The sequence below is a fragment of the Dendropsophus ebraccatus genome, chromosome 4 (assembly GCF_027789765.1).
Source record: "Dendropsophus ebraccatus isolate aDenEbr1 chromosome 4, aDenEbr1.pat, whole genome shotgun sequence".
NCBI lineage: Eukaryota > Metazoa > Chordata > Amphibia > Anura > Hylidae > Dendropsophus > Dendropsophus ebraccatus.
The window spans coordinates 128,004,087-128,021,135 of NC_091457.1; the positions used below are offsets into that span (position 1 = coordinate 128,004,087).

General features: G+C 40.8%; 1 protein-coding gene across 4 annotated transcripts in view; it reads right to left on the reverse strand.

The window, feature by feature from the left end:
* FLNB (filamin B) overlaps nt 1-17,049 on the reverse strand; it is a 157,934-nt gene that overhangs the window by 65,194 nt on the left and 75,691 nt on the right. For all 4 annotated transcript variants that reach the window (XM_069966985.1, XM_069966986.1, XM_069966984.1 and 1 more), the window contains exons 5-10: nt 15,840-15,958; nt 14,740-14,817; nt 12,283-12,445; nt 9,634-9,834; nt 2,839-2,976; nt 446-572 (exon numbers count right to left, since the gene is read on the reverse strand). In XM_069966985.1, the coding sequence (XP_069823086.1) occupies nt 446-572; nt 2,839-2,976; nt 9,634-9,834; nt 12,283-12,445; nt 14,740-14,817; nt 15,840-15,958 (826 nt within the window). The remainder of the gene's footprint in view (nt 1-445; nt 573-2,838; nt 2,977-9,633; nt 9,835-12,282; nt 12,446-14,739; nt 14,818-15,839; nt 15,959-17,049) is intronic.

Here is a 17,049-nt window from a genome sequence, read left to right on the forward strand (position 1 = left end):
AATCCATCAATACCTCTCAATTACACCCGTTCTTCCTCAGGCTGGAAGCTAGGAATCTATGTAACCTGCATGACACCGGCAGGGTCTGGAAGGGCAGCCATATACAGGTGGTTGGCAGTCAGCCCTATGGCAATGCAGGAGTAGTAATACATAAAAGACAAGGGAGGGAGGATACAAGGGTAACCCCTCAAACAATTCTGGAGTTTCAAAAAGTTTCCTGCCATCTCCTTCATTTCCTTTTAGACGCCGTGCACACAGAGCAAGAGTGGCGGAATTCCATGGCAACATTGTCCGTCCCAGAATGCCGCCAGCCTCTGTGTAATAATGACACTCTATACGAGGTTCCATGCTTCATCTCTGTGTGCACGGGGCCTAAGGCATTGGAAACTTCTAAACATGAAAAGACAGCACTATATTAAATATTTACTAGATATAAGCTTCTTACCTTTTAGGGATATGATGTCCACCCCAAGTGATGGTGACCACATGTTTCCCGGGGTGCAGAGGGTAGTACTCAAAGAAATGCACTCCATCCACCGCCTCTAACTCTTTCACAAGCTCATCCAGACCCTCTGCCAAAACACATCAACGCAATGTTATCTTTATCTGAAAACAGCTTTTAGCAGCGGCAGAGAAGACAAATGAGTCTTCTAAATAGATTTGGTGGAATTTTCAAGGCTTGGACAGGATGCCCGCAGTCTCCCACATTGTACATGTTAGTTATTAGACATGCTAGGGATATGTCTGGAATGTTTAGTATTTTTTAGTGTTGCCAACATCTGTACAGATCTGTGGTTCACTAACCAGGACAACACATCAGATCTATTCGATATACATTTCTAAGAACTGCCAGAGGGATAGAGCATCAAGAGCATCTTCTGCATCATGGATCCCCGGAGGTCTCATCTTTTGTTCCCTTGTCATATTGATTATATAAATGATATAAATATTGTCCTTGTATGATCCGAATAACATATCTTGGGATGATGGAAGAGGAGTATAGTCCAAGGAGTGTCCATCAAGTTATGGGGGTAAACAAGTTCTTTTATAAAGATCTAATCTGCTTTCCATATTTAAATGGAATTTTGTAAAAAAAAACAAAACTGAACTTTTCTGATAAATCCCAGGAAAAAAATGACAATAGTCAAAAAGTTTGTGTCCAAGCTGGATCATACATGTCAACATATAATATGAATAAAGTATCAGAAATTGGTATTATCCTACCAAGCACAATGGTGAATTTGCACTTTTAAAAAATTGGTTGAACCAGTTTCCTATTGATAATTCTGGTGGTTGTACTTGTACCATTTTATCCCAGACATATGTCACAGTTTAATAGGGTCAGCTCCACCTTTGGGATGGGTGCTCTATAAGAGGCAGTATAGGAAATTAAACTTAGGGATAGTATTCTATTATTCCTTTGATAAACAGTAAAGGGTGAATTTACCATTGCTTAACATATGTCTTTTGACAAAGTTTTTACAAAGTTTACACCCCTCACATCTGTTCTCAGAATAGGTCTATTGGTACTTATGTTCAGTGACATGGCAAAAGAGGAAGGTAGGTCTCAACTTCCTACTTGGCACTATCACAATGCAGTAAGTCGTGTCATCCACAGTCCATTGAGCACTGCTCGCCCCTATAGCGACAATCCAGCCCGCCTTCGGCTGGCACATTCTATTGGCCCACTCTATTCATTATCATTAGAAAGAGGCAGTCTGGCCAGGGCTGGATCGGCACTATGGGGGCGGGCAGTGCTCTTAACAGTCTCACCAGACCATTGGGGACACGACTAACTGCACTGGAACAGCGCATAGGAGGAAGGTAAGAGACATACCTTCCTTCTCTGTCTCTCCTGTGCAATAGAGACATATCAGCAGGTTAGATTTGTCAACTTTTAAAAAATGAAGGAAAAAAGGCACAAAATGGCACAAAGCCTCTCCAGTCTGGACCACACTTACAAATGGCACAAATGCGAAGATGCACCATTTTAATAGTAAAAATGGCTCAGCCATTCCAAATATTGTCTGCTCCAAATTTATGTAGGTGCCTGGGCCATTTTGATAAATTTGGTATAGGGGAACAGAGTGCTCTAAAGGCAAAAAGGCATAATATAGAATTTTGAATAATTTTGATAAATTCCCCCCTATGTATTTACCACAGCTATTGGACGGAAACATCATCTGCAGTTTCGTTCCCAGCTTATACAGTATCTGTGACAACTAAAATTAGCGCAATTCGAGCATGCTCAGGTTCGTCCGAATCCAGAAGTCTTAGCATTTGTTTTCTGATGGCTGAAGTACAGTATTTGGATGCAGCCCTAGGGAATCCTGGAAACCATGGATACAGTCATGTAAATGTTTTCCAGGACTCCCTAGGGCTGCATCCAACTTCAGCAGCCATCACTAATCAAATGCCGCTCTGGTTCAATTGAATCCGAGCATGCTCACAGTTCACTCAAGTGCAGAGTGACATATTAATAGAAATGAGAGATCCCCTTTAAAACAGTTTGGTTCAACCTATCGTTAAACAGTTGAGAACAATGTAAAAAGCTACTAAAAATAAAAAGCTAATCCAGTACATTCTGTAAAGGATCAGACACTCCTTGGAGGACAATGAAAAACTCCAACACTATTGTAGCAGTCTTCCAGCAGATAATATGTCATTTCCCGTCCTTGCTCCTAGACTGCATAGAAAATGGATTTGCTGTCAATTACCAAGAAACGGTATTTTATTTGGCAAGTGTGGAGTGGAGATTTCTGCATTAAACTCTTATAATAAAGCCACTTTTAGATGAAGCAAGTGTTTGCATACAGCTCAACAATACCAGACACTTACTTGGCCCTTTCACGGAGACATGGAGGTCACCACTTCCTGCAGTTCTGGTGTCAACCTTAAAATCAGCAGTTTCTCTAATCCTGACGCCTTTAGGCTGTAAGCCACGTCCGCTGGCTCGACAAGCGTTTGGGTTACAGGCTGTTGAAAAGAAAAGAGATAGCGACGTGTTCTCAGATACTCGTATGAAGATAATGTCTGTGTTTAACACTGTGGTTCAGGACTGATGGCGGAAAGACAGCTAGACGGACGAGATGCTGGAGCATGCCAGGCTTTCCAATGGAGCAAACAAAGCAATTCTTGGGTGCAACTAAAACATGCAAATCAGTGGCAAGGCTGTAAGTGTACTAGATTATTTGGGGGTATGTCAATCTAATGACTTGGGTGTATTTAAAGTGCAGGAGTTTATTTTAAATCTATATGGATAGAATTACAAAGTTTGGATGAATCCTTTACAATTATTAACTATACTATGGAAGTATAATGGCATTAAATAGGTAAGGGATAGGGGATAAGTGTCTGACTGCAAGGGGTCCAGACTTTTGAGAAAAAAAATGGAGTGACTAGCAAGGAGAGTTGGGGTCCTGAATGTATAGTTCCATTTTATGAAATAGGTTGCCTCACTACTAGTGGGGGGTGGACCTGTCAAACTGTTAGGGTCCAGCAACATTTTCCGAACACGAATGCTCGGCATTTGCCTCCTGGCAGCTGGAGAAGCTGCATGCCACCATGGGGCTGCCAGGAAAACATGAATACAGTCTATAACTGTATCCAGGTTTTCAAGGACTCCCTAGGACAGCATCCAAGTTCTGCAGCCGCAGGGAATCATATGCAGAGAGAACATTGCTGGACCCTAACAGTTTGATAGGTCTGCTCAACACTAATCACTACCTTTTCATATGACCTATCAGCCCACCTTATGTTCCTCTGTAATTCCATAATAATTTAAAGGAAACTGTCACACTGAACATGCAGTATGATCTGTAGGCAGCATGTTATATAGTTTTGTGGGAAGAGATCCAGGATAACCTGTAATTTGTTCATGTAAATCTATGATCACTGTGGGCTAAGTAGTCAAGTGGGCGGTCCTACTCAGTGATTGACAGTTACCTTTACATATATAGAGCTGTCAATCACTGAACAGTACTGCCCCCGTGACTACTTAGCCCAGAATGAGCAGAGATTTACAAGTGACTTGAAGGGAAAGCTACCTTGCAAGGTTGGTGTGATAGAGTGACTTTGCATATCGTTGCTTCCCCAAGTTATCCTGGAAGTTTTCCCAAAAAACAATATATATCAATCTACTCAAAAGTGCCTGCAGATTAGATCAGATTTTCCACATGACAGGCTTTCTATAATGTAATAATCTGAAAGTCAGAAGACGAAAAACTACTCACAAGTAGTGGGCATTAAATTCTCTTACTCGCCACTAGGGGCGCTATTTATTTTCGAACAGTGATGGCTTTGTTTCTCTGATACCTATAATAAAACTAACACTGGAAAAGTTTGGAGCCGCAATAGAAATCTACACTACACAATGCCAGAAAGAGAATCATTACGATTTCTCAATATCTCAAACTGATAGCAGAAAAATAAGACTGAGGGAGGGTTCATCACCTTCCTTGGCTTCCTTGCTATCCTCCCAACCCTTGGAAGTATGCCTAAATAAACTAGTCAACACAATGGCAGACAGGTTACTGAGTAACATGTTAATGAAAACCAGGCTTCATAGTGAGTGAGAAAACTGTATCCTAATAAAGGGGATGGGTGGCAGGCCTTCTTGGAAGTGCCACATCTGTGGTCTGTAAGACTATTTATTCAAGTCCAGTAATGTCTAGATCCTTGGGAAACAGAAAGCGTGCAGTCTGGGTGGTGGGAAGAGCTGAGCCTATGGCAGAACGGAGCACTAAAACCAACAATTCTAGTAAATGTTCATTAGTAAGTCAGATCACTGTGTTTAAGCTACATTGTTTTCCATTCACGGCTATAAACGGAGGATTATAGAATAATAATAGCAATTAGAAGTTTTTACAATACTACAGAACTAGCTGTAAAATGCATCCAGTGCTAGACACATCTTGTTAGCTTAGTGCAGGGTTCTCTAACCTGTGACTCTCAAACTACTGCCAGGGCATGCTGGGAGTTGTAGTTTTGCCACCCTGACTTAGGTAAGAAATATCTACAGCACATGGGTAAAATAGCATCCACTAGCTGTGCCAAAGTATGCCTAGAGATATGTATATATACAGTATGGGCTGAACATGTGTCTCTGCATAGATCTGTAATAATTCCTAACATGTACATTGACTGGCAATAACCAATTTAAAATGAATTATTAAGGTCAAATACTAAAAGGAAAACTGTCAGGTTGAAAATACCATCCAATCAGAAGTCAGCATGTTATAGAGCAGGAGGAGCTGGGTAGATGATATATTTATATGAGTGGGTAAAATGTTTGTTCAATCATTGCTAAATCTTGGATAAGTAGTCAAGTGGGCGGTCCAGCTCAGCTGTTTATCTTTGCAGAGAAAGAAATTGTCATTCATTGAGTAGGACCACCCACTTGACTACCTAGCCCAGAAGGAGAAAAGATTTACACAAAAAATACACATAAATAAATTTTCCTGGACCTTTTCCCATAAAACTATATACCAGTCTTCTCAGCTCTCCCTGCTCTATAGCATATTGCCTATAGATTAGACTATAATTTTAATAAAAAAAAGGTTCCCTTCAAACTATCTGTATAAACAGAACATGCCACAGGTTCACAGATGGAATTTTCTATAGGTTAAATCACTCACACACAAAACAAACAGGTTCATTAACTCTTTATAAAAAACATAAAATACGTACGATTGTTGTTAGAAGGCGTGATGATATGTGCAAAACAGAGGTAAGTACACGTGGGGTTAATCTAGTAATATTATCAGGAAGGAGGAAAAGCTGAGCAGATTGATATGTAGCTTTGTCTGAAATGATTGACAATGAAATCCCTGCTTTTTGTATGGTTACTCAATGATTGAAAACCTCCAGATATGAGAGTATATAAAAAAGTAGCCAACAACTTCTAATAAGGCCCGCCCCCTAGACTCCTAAGCCCAGAATCAGCAAAGATTTCAATGACTCAAGCCCCTATTACATGGACCAAAGGTGAGGTACAAGCAAGCGCCGACCTGTCAGATCAGCACTCGCTTGCTCTCATTCCCCGCTCACTGCCGTCGCTATTACACACACAGAAAGCAAGCGGGTCAGAGCAGGAGGGGGGGGGGGGGGTGTCGCTGGACAATTTTTAAATCATCCAGGGAGTGTAGATAGGGGATGCTCATATTACATGGGGATGGCCAGCAGACTGTTGTTGCCTTTTAAAATATTGTAAGATTTTTTTGAATGATAATGATCAGCCGACATTGTGCATGTCGACATATCATTGACTTTTAACAGGAGCTATAAAACCAAGCGAATATCGCCCGTAACAGCCGATAATCGCCCCAATACGGCAGATAATGGTTTGGTGTAATAGGCACCAAGTTATACCTGTTTCCCATAAAATGATATATCAGTTTTCTCTATTCCTCCTGTTATATAAACTAATGCTGGGAAGTCAGATTGCATGTTTAATGTGACTGTTTCTCTTTAAAGGGGTTATCCAGTATAAGAAAAACATGGCCACTTTCTTCCAGAGACAACACGATTCAGTTTCATGTTCAGGTGTGGTTTGAAATTAAGCTCCATTCACTCCAATGAAAGTTGCAAAAACCCACCCAAACTGGAGACAAGAGTGGTGCTGTCTCTGGATAATCCCTTTAAGGGACATGGTTTTAGGGCAGCAGGTCTCTGGTAGGGAAGAACCTAGACAAGCGCTTATCCAAAAATGGTTTGTTCATGAGACCAGATGACCTCACATTTTATTACAGGATTTACAAAAGCAAGTCCGTTGCCATGTTCTCAGCTGACGGTCCACCTCCTATCCCCAACCCTTTAATAGGTTGGACCACTTGAACATTATGAAAAAACTTGTTAGGTTACTCATGGGGTGAAATTGTCATACAGTAATTGTTAGGAATGGGGTTGACAAACAATTTTCCACACGGCAGGCATTGAGATCCTGCAAACTCTTACCAACCCTGGCCTCAACCCAACTACGAAGCTTAAGCAGTCACGTCCTTTATCCAGCAAGAGTAGAGAAGATCAGAATTGGGAAGCAGAGATCTGGAAGCGCAGCGGGAGGTAGGAGAAAGATGACAGCATAGCAAGTGAAAGAGTAGAAAATGTCTTAACAGAGCGAGAAGCCATTAATCAAAGCATTATATACGTGCCAGAATATTGCAAAATCTAAACAACCACGGAGATAATGCGGAAAATAGCAGAGAAGAAAGCATTCTCATACACAGAATAGACGTCAGATGCTCACGCTATCCACACCTTAAAGGGGGTGTCTGGTGATGAATATATTATATATATATATATATATATATATATATATATATATATATATATATATATATATATATATTTATATTTATATTTATTTTTAAGTGGGCCAGACTAACTTGAGGAGAAAAAAATAAGGTTTATTCTTCTGCCCGAAATTCTGGCGAAATTTTTTATTTAAGTATCGTATTGCCCTCCAAAAGTTATACAAATCACCAATATACACTTATTTTGGGAAATACACATAAAGTGCCTTTTTTCTCTGCACTTACTACTACATCAAGTCTTCACTTCCTGGATAACATGGTGATGTCACTTCCTGGATAACATGATGTCACGACCCGACTCCCAGAGCTGTGCAGGCAGTGGCTGCTGGAGAGGATGATGGCAGGGGGACACTGAGGGACACAAGGCACTGGAGGGACACTGAGCATCCCTCTGCCATCATCCTCTCCAGCAGCCACAGCCCGCACAGCTCTAGGAGTCGGGTCGTGACATCACCATTTTCTTCAGGAAGTGAAGCTATGATGCAGTAGTAAGTGCAGGTAAAAAAGCACTTTATAAGCATTTCCTGTAATAAGTGTATATTGGTCACTTGTATAACTATTGGGGGCAATACAATACTTTAATAAAAAAATTTGACAGATTTCTCCTTTAAGACACTCAATCCTAGGCCCTGATGCTCACTGCTCGTTGGTTTGCTTTCTTGAGGCGCGGGAAATCTCCATTCGATCTCCATTGGCTGAGTAGGTATATCCTGCACGTTAAGATGGGGACCAGTGAGTGGTAAGCGGCAGTAACAGGGCAGTATAGTAACTGCTTTTTATGGGGGTGTCACAGCAGTGCTTTTTATGGGGGTGTCACAGCAGTGTTGTACAGTGAAGTCAATGATAATGCCATATGCTATATATTATAAACTTCTCAACTCCCACTAGTACTGGTTGCAGGCACACAGAAATATGTTGTTTAAAACTATAAAATATAGACTGGTGTAAACTGCCCACAGCAACCAATCACAGCTCCTCATTCATTTTACCAGAGGTGAAAGCTGAGCTGTGATTGGTTGCTGTAGGCAGTTTACACCAGTTTATATTTTACACCCTTTGATAAATCAACCCCAAAGTACATAGGGGTAACTGGCAGTCTTAGGGCCCTATGACACAGAGCGATAAACGGCCCAATTTGGCCGATTATTGATCCTTGTAATAAAGACAACGATCAGTTGATGAAACAATCATCGGCTAATTGTTTCTTTAGGCCTAGACTTAAAATCATTGGCCGCCGACCGTGCATCACTATGCGTTTTGATGCGTGGCCAACGGCTGACGATTGCCCACACTCCCGGTCTTCTTCTGCGCATTGCTGGGATGCATACAGAGTGCAGGAGAAGACCAGGATAGTGGACAGGTAAAGTATTAACTATTTGAGCAAGGGCTAACGATGTCCGTGTAATAGGCCCAGTAAACAAGCGCTTGTTTACAATATTGATTGGGCCTTCATAACCCTGTTTAATAGCACCCTTAAAGTGGACCTATAAGCAGGAATATAGTGGTATAAATACGCACATGACTAGATATAGCTAATCACCACGGTTTTAGGGATACGTGTTTTTCTTTTTTAATAGTCCTCTCTATCAACAAAATAAAAGCCTTATGTTAATATGCAAATGACGCTCAAGTATCCAGGGGGAGTTCCCCAGTACAGCAATTCCCCAAGAGTCGCAGTGAGTCCAGCCCAAGTCCTCTTTATCCAGTGGCTGTCAATCAAACAGGGTAGGCAGATGACTACAGAGGAAGTGATAACGAAGACGTGGGCAGGACTTACCTCGGCTTTTGCCATGTTTGGATATGCCCCCCTGGGCACATCAGCTCATTTGCATATTAACAAAGTCTTATACCTTGCCTATGGAGCGGAGTATTGAAATAAAATTAATTCCCAGAATCATAATGACTGCGCCTATTTGGCCATGGGATTATTTATTCCCGCTGACACATCCGAAAGAATGTAATGCTGCAAGATGAACCAATTTCATAAAGAGGCGCTGCCCACGTAAGTCACTGGTAACCATGTGTGCCAGTCCTCCGATATAATTCACCCCAACTGCCCACGTAGGGACTGCGGTATAAACTGCCAAAAAAGTCACCAAATTACACAATTTCTAACTCTTGGGGTGGGTTCACACTGAGGAATTCTCGCGGATAAATTCCGCAATAATTCCTCAGTGTAAACCCACCCTTACACTAGAAAACTTACTCTGCTGTACTATAGTACCCTCCATGTACTATATTAGACATGGTTATGGCAATACTATGAGACAGTACCGAGTAAGGTTACCTGCAAACAGGTATTCTAAACTTTTGTACCTACCTTCACCAACATTAACCAAATACGGACATTTCGGAGTAATTTCCCCACCAAAATTGACATTAACACCGTGAGGTCCGGCTTTCATGGGCTTGTAGGTACAGCGGTATACACAATTTCCTTTATCTTCAAGTACAATGTCTACGGTATTGTTCTTGCCCTGGGGATCAATCACTTCAACACCAATGTCTCCAATGCCAGCACCTACAGCAAAGACAAATATTAGAAAATGACCAGAGAGGACCCCTCCAGGCTTGGCATATCTACATATATAACGTAATCATATAAAAAATCCACAGTGAATTTAAGTTATTTTATGCATTTGACTCATGAACGGTATCCAGTCCGGCAATAAACCTATTAATGGATCACACAGATCCCTGTCTAACATTCCGTTTGTTTGTCTTTCGCATTATATACATAAACTATTAATCTAAAGGTGACATCAGTCTGCGGGAAAACGTTGGTGTAGACACCGGAGGAAGCCTCAGCTTTCATCCACACAAGGCACGAGCGGTGTTTTTCTTGGCTCAGCAATGTTAGTCGCTGTGTTCAATGGAATAAGAGCATCCTTTGTGTTTTCTGTTCTAAAATTAGCAATAGAGGAGGAACTGGCTAATATTTCAGGCCGGGCTGCATTACCAGAGACGCATGGAAAGAATAATATTAATGAGGGCAATTATTCATAAAAGAACATAGTGACATACAGTAAGTCGTATTCACTTAATAGAGACAAGAGAACGTAGTGATATACTTTAGGCAACAGGAAAAATCCCTAATCCAGGATTAATGAGATGCAATCGGTGCAATAAAATCAAATATTCTGGTTTATTAAAAGGGTAGTCCGGAGGGGGGGGGAAACACATTGTTAGTGTCAGAAAAGGTATAAACTTACTGTTTAAAAAAACTAAAGGTACTTATCAGCTGCTGTATGTCCTGCAGGAAGTGGTGAATTCTTTCCAGTCTGACATGGTGCTCTCTGCCGCCATCTCTGTCTGTGCCAGGAACTGTCCACAGCTCAACAGGATTTCTATGGGGATTTACTACTGCTCTGCCTAATTCCTGTCATGGAAACAGGTGGCAGCAGAGAGCACTGTGTGAGACTGAAAAGAATACACCACTTCATGCAGGACAAACAGTAGTTGATAAGTCCTGGAAGGCTTTAGTCTTTTTAAGTAATTTAAAAACCTGTGTAACTCAACAGCACCAGTTAATTCAGTTAGATTTTTTTTTACAATTTATATAAAAAAAAACAACCTTTTGGATACCTATTGCCATCAACTAGGAACAGTCAACGTGTGGCTCCATTTAGGTCAACAGGTACATACCTCTAGTGGTGGCAACCAGCAGCCAAGATTCCACAAAGTATAGGTTTTTAAAGAATAGAGGACTAGGAAGAACTCAAAGGCCTTTTGGAAGCATCCATATAGCCAATGCCTAAAACATTTTCCACCACAAAGGTTGGCATTGTATACAATGATTGAGTGCTGGACTTGGGAGGTTGTTTAAATACTGAATGCCCAGACTGGAGTCTTTAATAGATTGGAATTCCTCATTTGTTTGTCTTCTTATCCTGTCTGTCAAACTAAATATTTTAAGAGTACTGGCAGGCTAACACTTCATAATCTGAACTGGCACCAATGCTAGGGATCTAATAATCACTACCAGCTTGGAGATTCGTAAGTCATAAGATACATGAAAAAAAAAAAGGAAATATTTGATGCAGATGCAAGATTGCTTTACAAATCCAGGATGCAAGTGCATTCTCCAGATAGTGACGGCATTTCCTACTTTAGGGAAAGTTAATTTGTAGTTTAACTCACTAGACTATAAATGTGTTGAGCTGCTGTGTTTTAGAGAATTTTCAAATCCTAATGTGCGTACAAGAAGGAGAAAAAGTGCCAGACCTTCCTCATAGGAAGAAAGGGTCTACTGTGACAACTGCCCCACCAAAGGGCACCAAAAGGACAGGGCAGTCATGTAGTAATGTGGGGGGGCAGAAAGGGGGTATGGATATGGATTAAGGGTTTCGGAGCCTATATACCACTTCATATAATAAATTATATGCCAAGTAATAGCATAAAAAAATTGGAAAGGTGAATCTATTGAATGACAGGTGCATATTAGTAATTGGTGAATACGGTTTTATATATCAATACAAATTAATTGCCTAATCTGAGGATAGGTCATCAATGTTAAACGCCTGCAAGATTTCTTTATTAGTGGAGATGGTTATAGGTCTTAAAGGGTACCTGGCCATTCACGCAAATAACTAATAAACCTTGTGTGACCACAGTCTAACACCCCTTACGTCAACCTTGTTCCTCATGGGCTACACCAGTGTTCCCAAACCTGTGGCCCTCCAGCTTTTGAAAATCTTCCCATCACCTCCTGACAGCCGACGGCCTACACCATTTGACCTTGCAGAGAAAGGGCTCTTATGTTATAGCATGATAAAAGGCATTAGATCAGAATTTGGTTCCTAAATTGTAAATAATTGAGTAAAAATGAAATACTCCTTTAAAAGAGAAGATTTTTTTTCTGGATTTGTCGCAACAATAAGAATTAGAAATAAAAATTAGAATAAAACACTAGTCCTCTTTGCAATAAACATTCAAACAATACAAAAAAAATAAAGAGAACAATACACACCTGCTGTATAAATGTCGAAATAGGTGGGTTTATTGGCAATGTTACCAGTTGCCTCCAAGCCTGGCCCTTTAGCTGTCACTTTACTGGCGTCTCCTTGAGCTTTCTCAACGTTCACTTCAAATGGACTCTTTGAAATATGCTGACCAGCAAAGAGCACAGTCACCTATAAAACACAACATAAAAAAACACAAGGAGTTTGGGCAACACTCACGATTCACACAACTGGGTTTAACTAGCTACAGATTCAAGTGTGGAGTGTTAAAAGATTGACACCATCGTAAAAAACTGGGGTGGGCTGAAGGCCTGCCTTGGCTTGTTAAACTTCACATTTCCCAAACTGGAGATCAATCTAAAACCGGAGTCTTCAAGCAACAGATCACAGATTACGTTACTTAAAAGACGTGACAACAGTTTATAATGCTAAAGAAATTAATGAATCTGACATCATCCTTTTACGACCAAGCTTTGATTTAATACGGACCAAAGTTTTTTTGGAATCAAACCCTTAACTAACTGAACTGGAACTAAAAATGTAAATCAGAATTGGCTCTGGGGAGCGATGAGGTCATGGCTGGACTGATTATGTCAACAGCTTGTTAATGACATCATCCTATAACGTCTCCTAAGTTATATATACAAGAATGGATCAGAATGCCGATCCCTGTGATGGATGATTTAGGAAATTACTTTTGTTGTGAAAAGTATGGCAATGTCGGACCGCGTTATATGGACTAATACATTGTTTAATGTTGTTGTATCCTCCGTTCATGAAAAGGAGAACATAACTAAACCTAGCTGGACAGAAAGATAATTTTATAAATATCTAATGTCCTTGCTTTTATGTGTCTTTACCTCATAAGAATGTGCTTTCCAAAAGCACCTTCGTTTTATGGATGATAGAGATGAGCGTAACTCGAACAGGCCTGAGTTCCATTTTTCGACATTTGAATACCGGTGGCTAAAGAAGTTGGATGCAGACATCAGCTATACCCATGTTTTCCCAGACTCCCTAGGGCTGCATTCAATTTCTTCAGCCACCTATTTTTAAATGCTGGACGATCGGATTCCAGCATGCTCGAGTTGTGTTCATCTCTAATGGATCATCATGTACCATTTCTGCATTTATCAAAACTAGTACAAATAGAATAACTTATAATTAGTTAAAAAAATACATGAACTATTTGTAAATAGGGGAAAAGTAGGAGAATGTAAGGGATCCGACCTCTGTACCCCCGCCTATCTACATATCAGCCCCCCCCCCCCTCCGCTTCTGTATTATGGATAGAGCCACGGGTACGGCATGTGAGCCGACGGAAAAAAGCAGAGTACAGCGCTCTTCTGGCGTACTCTGCTCTTTTTATCGCGCCATAGGAATGAATAGAGCTGCAGGTCACGTGCCGTACCTGCTGCTCTATTCAATCCAGGGGCCCAATACAGAGATCAGCAGGGGGGTACAGAGTTCAGAGATCCCACAATCCCCTACTTTTCCCCTATCTTTTGCATAGGGGAAAAGTTGATTTTCTTGGAATACCCTAAAAATAATAGTAATATATGAATAGTCAGTATCTTCTAATTCAAATCTTCTAATGCAGTTCTAATATCCTGACATTCTTGGTTGTTTTGTAAGAATATACTATTAAAGGGTTTTTCTATATTGGACAATCCCTTTCAGTTAATAGGCTTTTGATGATAAGCTGATCACACAATGCTCCCTATTAAGCTGCTAAGTCCCCCAATGGTCAGCTGTAAATGGTGGGGAATCTGAAAGTAAGTGGTCAATTTCCTGCAGCACAACCACAGGGGAAATAAAGTATTACATTGTTTCAATTGAAATCAATGGACTGTCCATGTAATGCTGGGTCCTCCACAGCCAGAAACATATTCTCTATTTCCCGTAATACTTTCAGAGTTCTCAAAATAAAAAAATGATTAGCACAAAATCCAAAGTAAGCAGACACTAAAATCCTACAGCTTGAGACAAGATGGGCCGTTCAAGTGCTTGAAGCTTACATGTATATGTAATAGGGATTTAATTGCTGACATTAGTACAGTATCACGTACATGCAGTGTTCCTTGGTTTGTGCCAGGATTTGTTGAGTCTGTGGCCAAGAAATGAAGCATGTTTTTCTTTAGGCATTTTTAATCTATTCATTGATTGTATAAACACTATTGAGTAGCGGAGGATGTAAGCCATATGAGTGCGGTATTATGCTCCAAATACAAAAGTGCCACTTATGCACTACACATAGGTGAGCAAACATTGCCAACCTCACTACAATACACTGCGCTGGCACCCCTAACATTTCCCAAAGTCTCCCTCTTTATGAGCTATATCAACAACCCTTATCCCCAAATAGAAAATGAAGTGTCTACAGAAACCAACATCACTTGGAAACCAATATGCATTTAAGGTTATTTGGGAAAGACATTGGGCAGGCTGGATCACCACCAATTTACCTTATGGACGCCTGTGACTTTAGGCACATATTCCACAGAGAAGGTCTTGTTCTTGTCATTGTTGGCTGTGACCTTGGCCTACAATAAAAAAAAAAAAAAAAAAAAAAGAGGAAGCACTCAAAAAGGATAAGTATGTGTAATTTCACCATTGACTACAGCACATCACCACAAGGGTTTTCGAATTGACACTTCTCATTGCTATAAACCCTTCATCTTGTTAAAGCGAACGTACCATCAGGTACATCACTTATTTATTTTTTTACATTACCCGGTTGGCGCCGGAGCGGGGATCCCGGTGGCGCTGTCCTTTTTTTCAAGATGCCGCCCACGCCCAGCTCTATGCACTGGAGGCTGGCCCAGTGTCCCTGCAGTGTGACAATATCCCCTCCCCTCTGTGACGCACCTCCATTGATTCTAATGGCGGTTTGTCACAGGGGGGGGGGGGGGATATTGTGTAAAGAGCCAGGCTGGTGCACGGGAAGAGACTGCGCGTGGGAACCAGGCTTTTGAAAAAAGGACAAACACCACTGAGATCTCTGCTCCGGCACTGACCGGGTAATGTTAAAAGAATAAAAATAAGTGATAACCCTGATGACTTTGCTTTATGTAATCATTACAATACTATATATTTATAGTATTTATATTTTATAATTATACAATTAATGATATATAATTTTTAGATACCAGCAAAAAGCACCCCCCTCCGATCACGAGAATAGATGGAAGGAAATCATCCCTGTGAGTACATGGCATGTGCATGACCAGCACTCTATCTATTCTCTATGGAGTACAGCTGCAGATGGGAGATAACTCTCGGAGACTGTAAATATACCTTTAACTTATCTGAGCTCTTATACTATATATTAGGACAGTTATAATTTCCTATATCAGACGACTGTACAACATCTGGTGTAAAGATGACATTTGTCATTTGCTGCCAATGTTCAGCCATTGTTACTTCGTAACAATGCCCTGGTACATAGTCAACCAACTTGGTATCAGGCCATCTTTCCTGCTCTGTGAGACATGGTCATGGGTTAAAATTAAAGTGGTAGATATCAATACTAGGTATAGTGGTATAGATCACCTAGCACTCATACCTCTTCTCTGATTCCTTCAGGGTCTTCAACATAGACCAAAACCTCCCCTTGCCCGGCACTGATTGTCTCAACTGTGAAGGGTGCTGGCCTTTTTACCATATTCCCGGTGGGTTCCACACCTGCAAAAAAAATTGCAAACCATAGACATAAATAGCATTAAAATAAAAATATGACCCAAGAACTGAGATCACATCAAAGAAATATAAAAGATCATATGACAAAGTTATGACGCTCTCTTAAAAGGGTATTCCAAAGGGGGGGACCTATGTTCTATTACCAAACACAGTTGGCTGTTCTGTTGATTGATAGAGAAGTCTGTTCTTACGATTGGTTCCTGGAAGTTTTCAGTTCCCAGAACAAACTGTTTCCCGCAAAGTACAATTCTAGGCCCAAAATGGCTTCAAGACAAGTCCATGCCTCTTATCACACATGGCACCTGTGCCCAGGTACATAAAGGTCTTCTGAAGGAGAGGAAGGAAATGATGACCCCACTCTTTACACACACTTATCTAAAGCCAAACCAGTTCTTGTAACAGAGTTGGTCACCTCCCAATGACTCTCTCTCTCTCACAAGACCTAGCTATTCATTACTTTACTTTAGGACCCCAACCATTTCTAGTTAATGCAAATGCAATTTGGGGTATCCCTCTGACAAAAAATTATTAAGTTCTCTTAGGGGTATTCCGGAGGAAGGGGGTTAGTCTGTAAATCAACAAGTGACAAAACTTTACACAGATTTGGAAATTACTTTCACTTATCAGCTGCTGTACGTCCTGCAGGAAGTGGTGTATTCTTTCCAGTCTGACACAGTGCTCTCTGCTGCCACCTCCGTCTGTTATAGGAACTGTCCAGAGTAGGAGAAGTTTTATTTGGAGATTTGCTACTGCTCTGGACAATTGCTGACATGGACAGCGGTGGCAGCAAAGAGCACCGTGTCAGAATGGAAAGAATACACAACTTCCTGCAGGACGCACAGCAGATAATAAGACTTGATTTTTTTATAGATGCAATTTACAAATATGTCTAACTTTCTTAGAACCGTTAATTCAAAAACTTTTTTTTTTCCTGAGTACCCCTTTAAGTTATTCATATATTTTTCCTGATTCTAGGAATGCTGGGTAATAATCAAACTGACCACCATTGATGCTCCAATACATGTCTGGCTGTGATATTACTATATAACACAGTGACAGCCCTATACAGAGGGGTT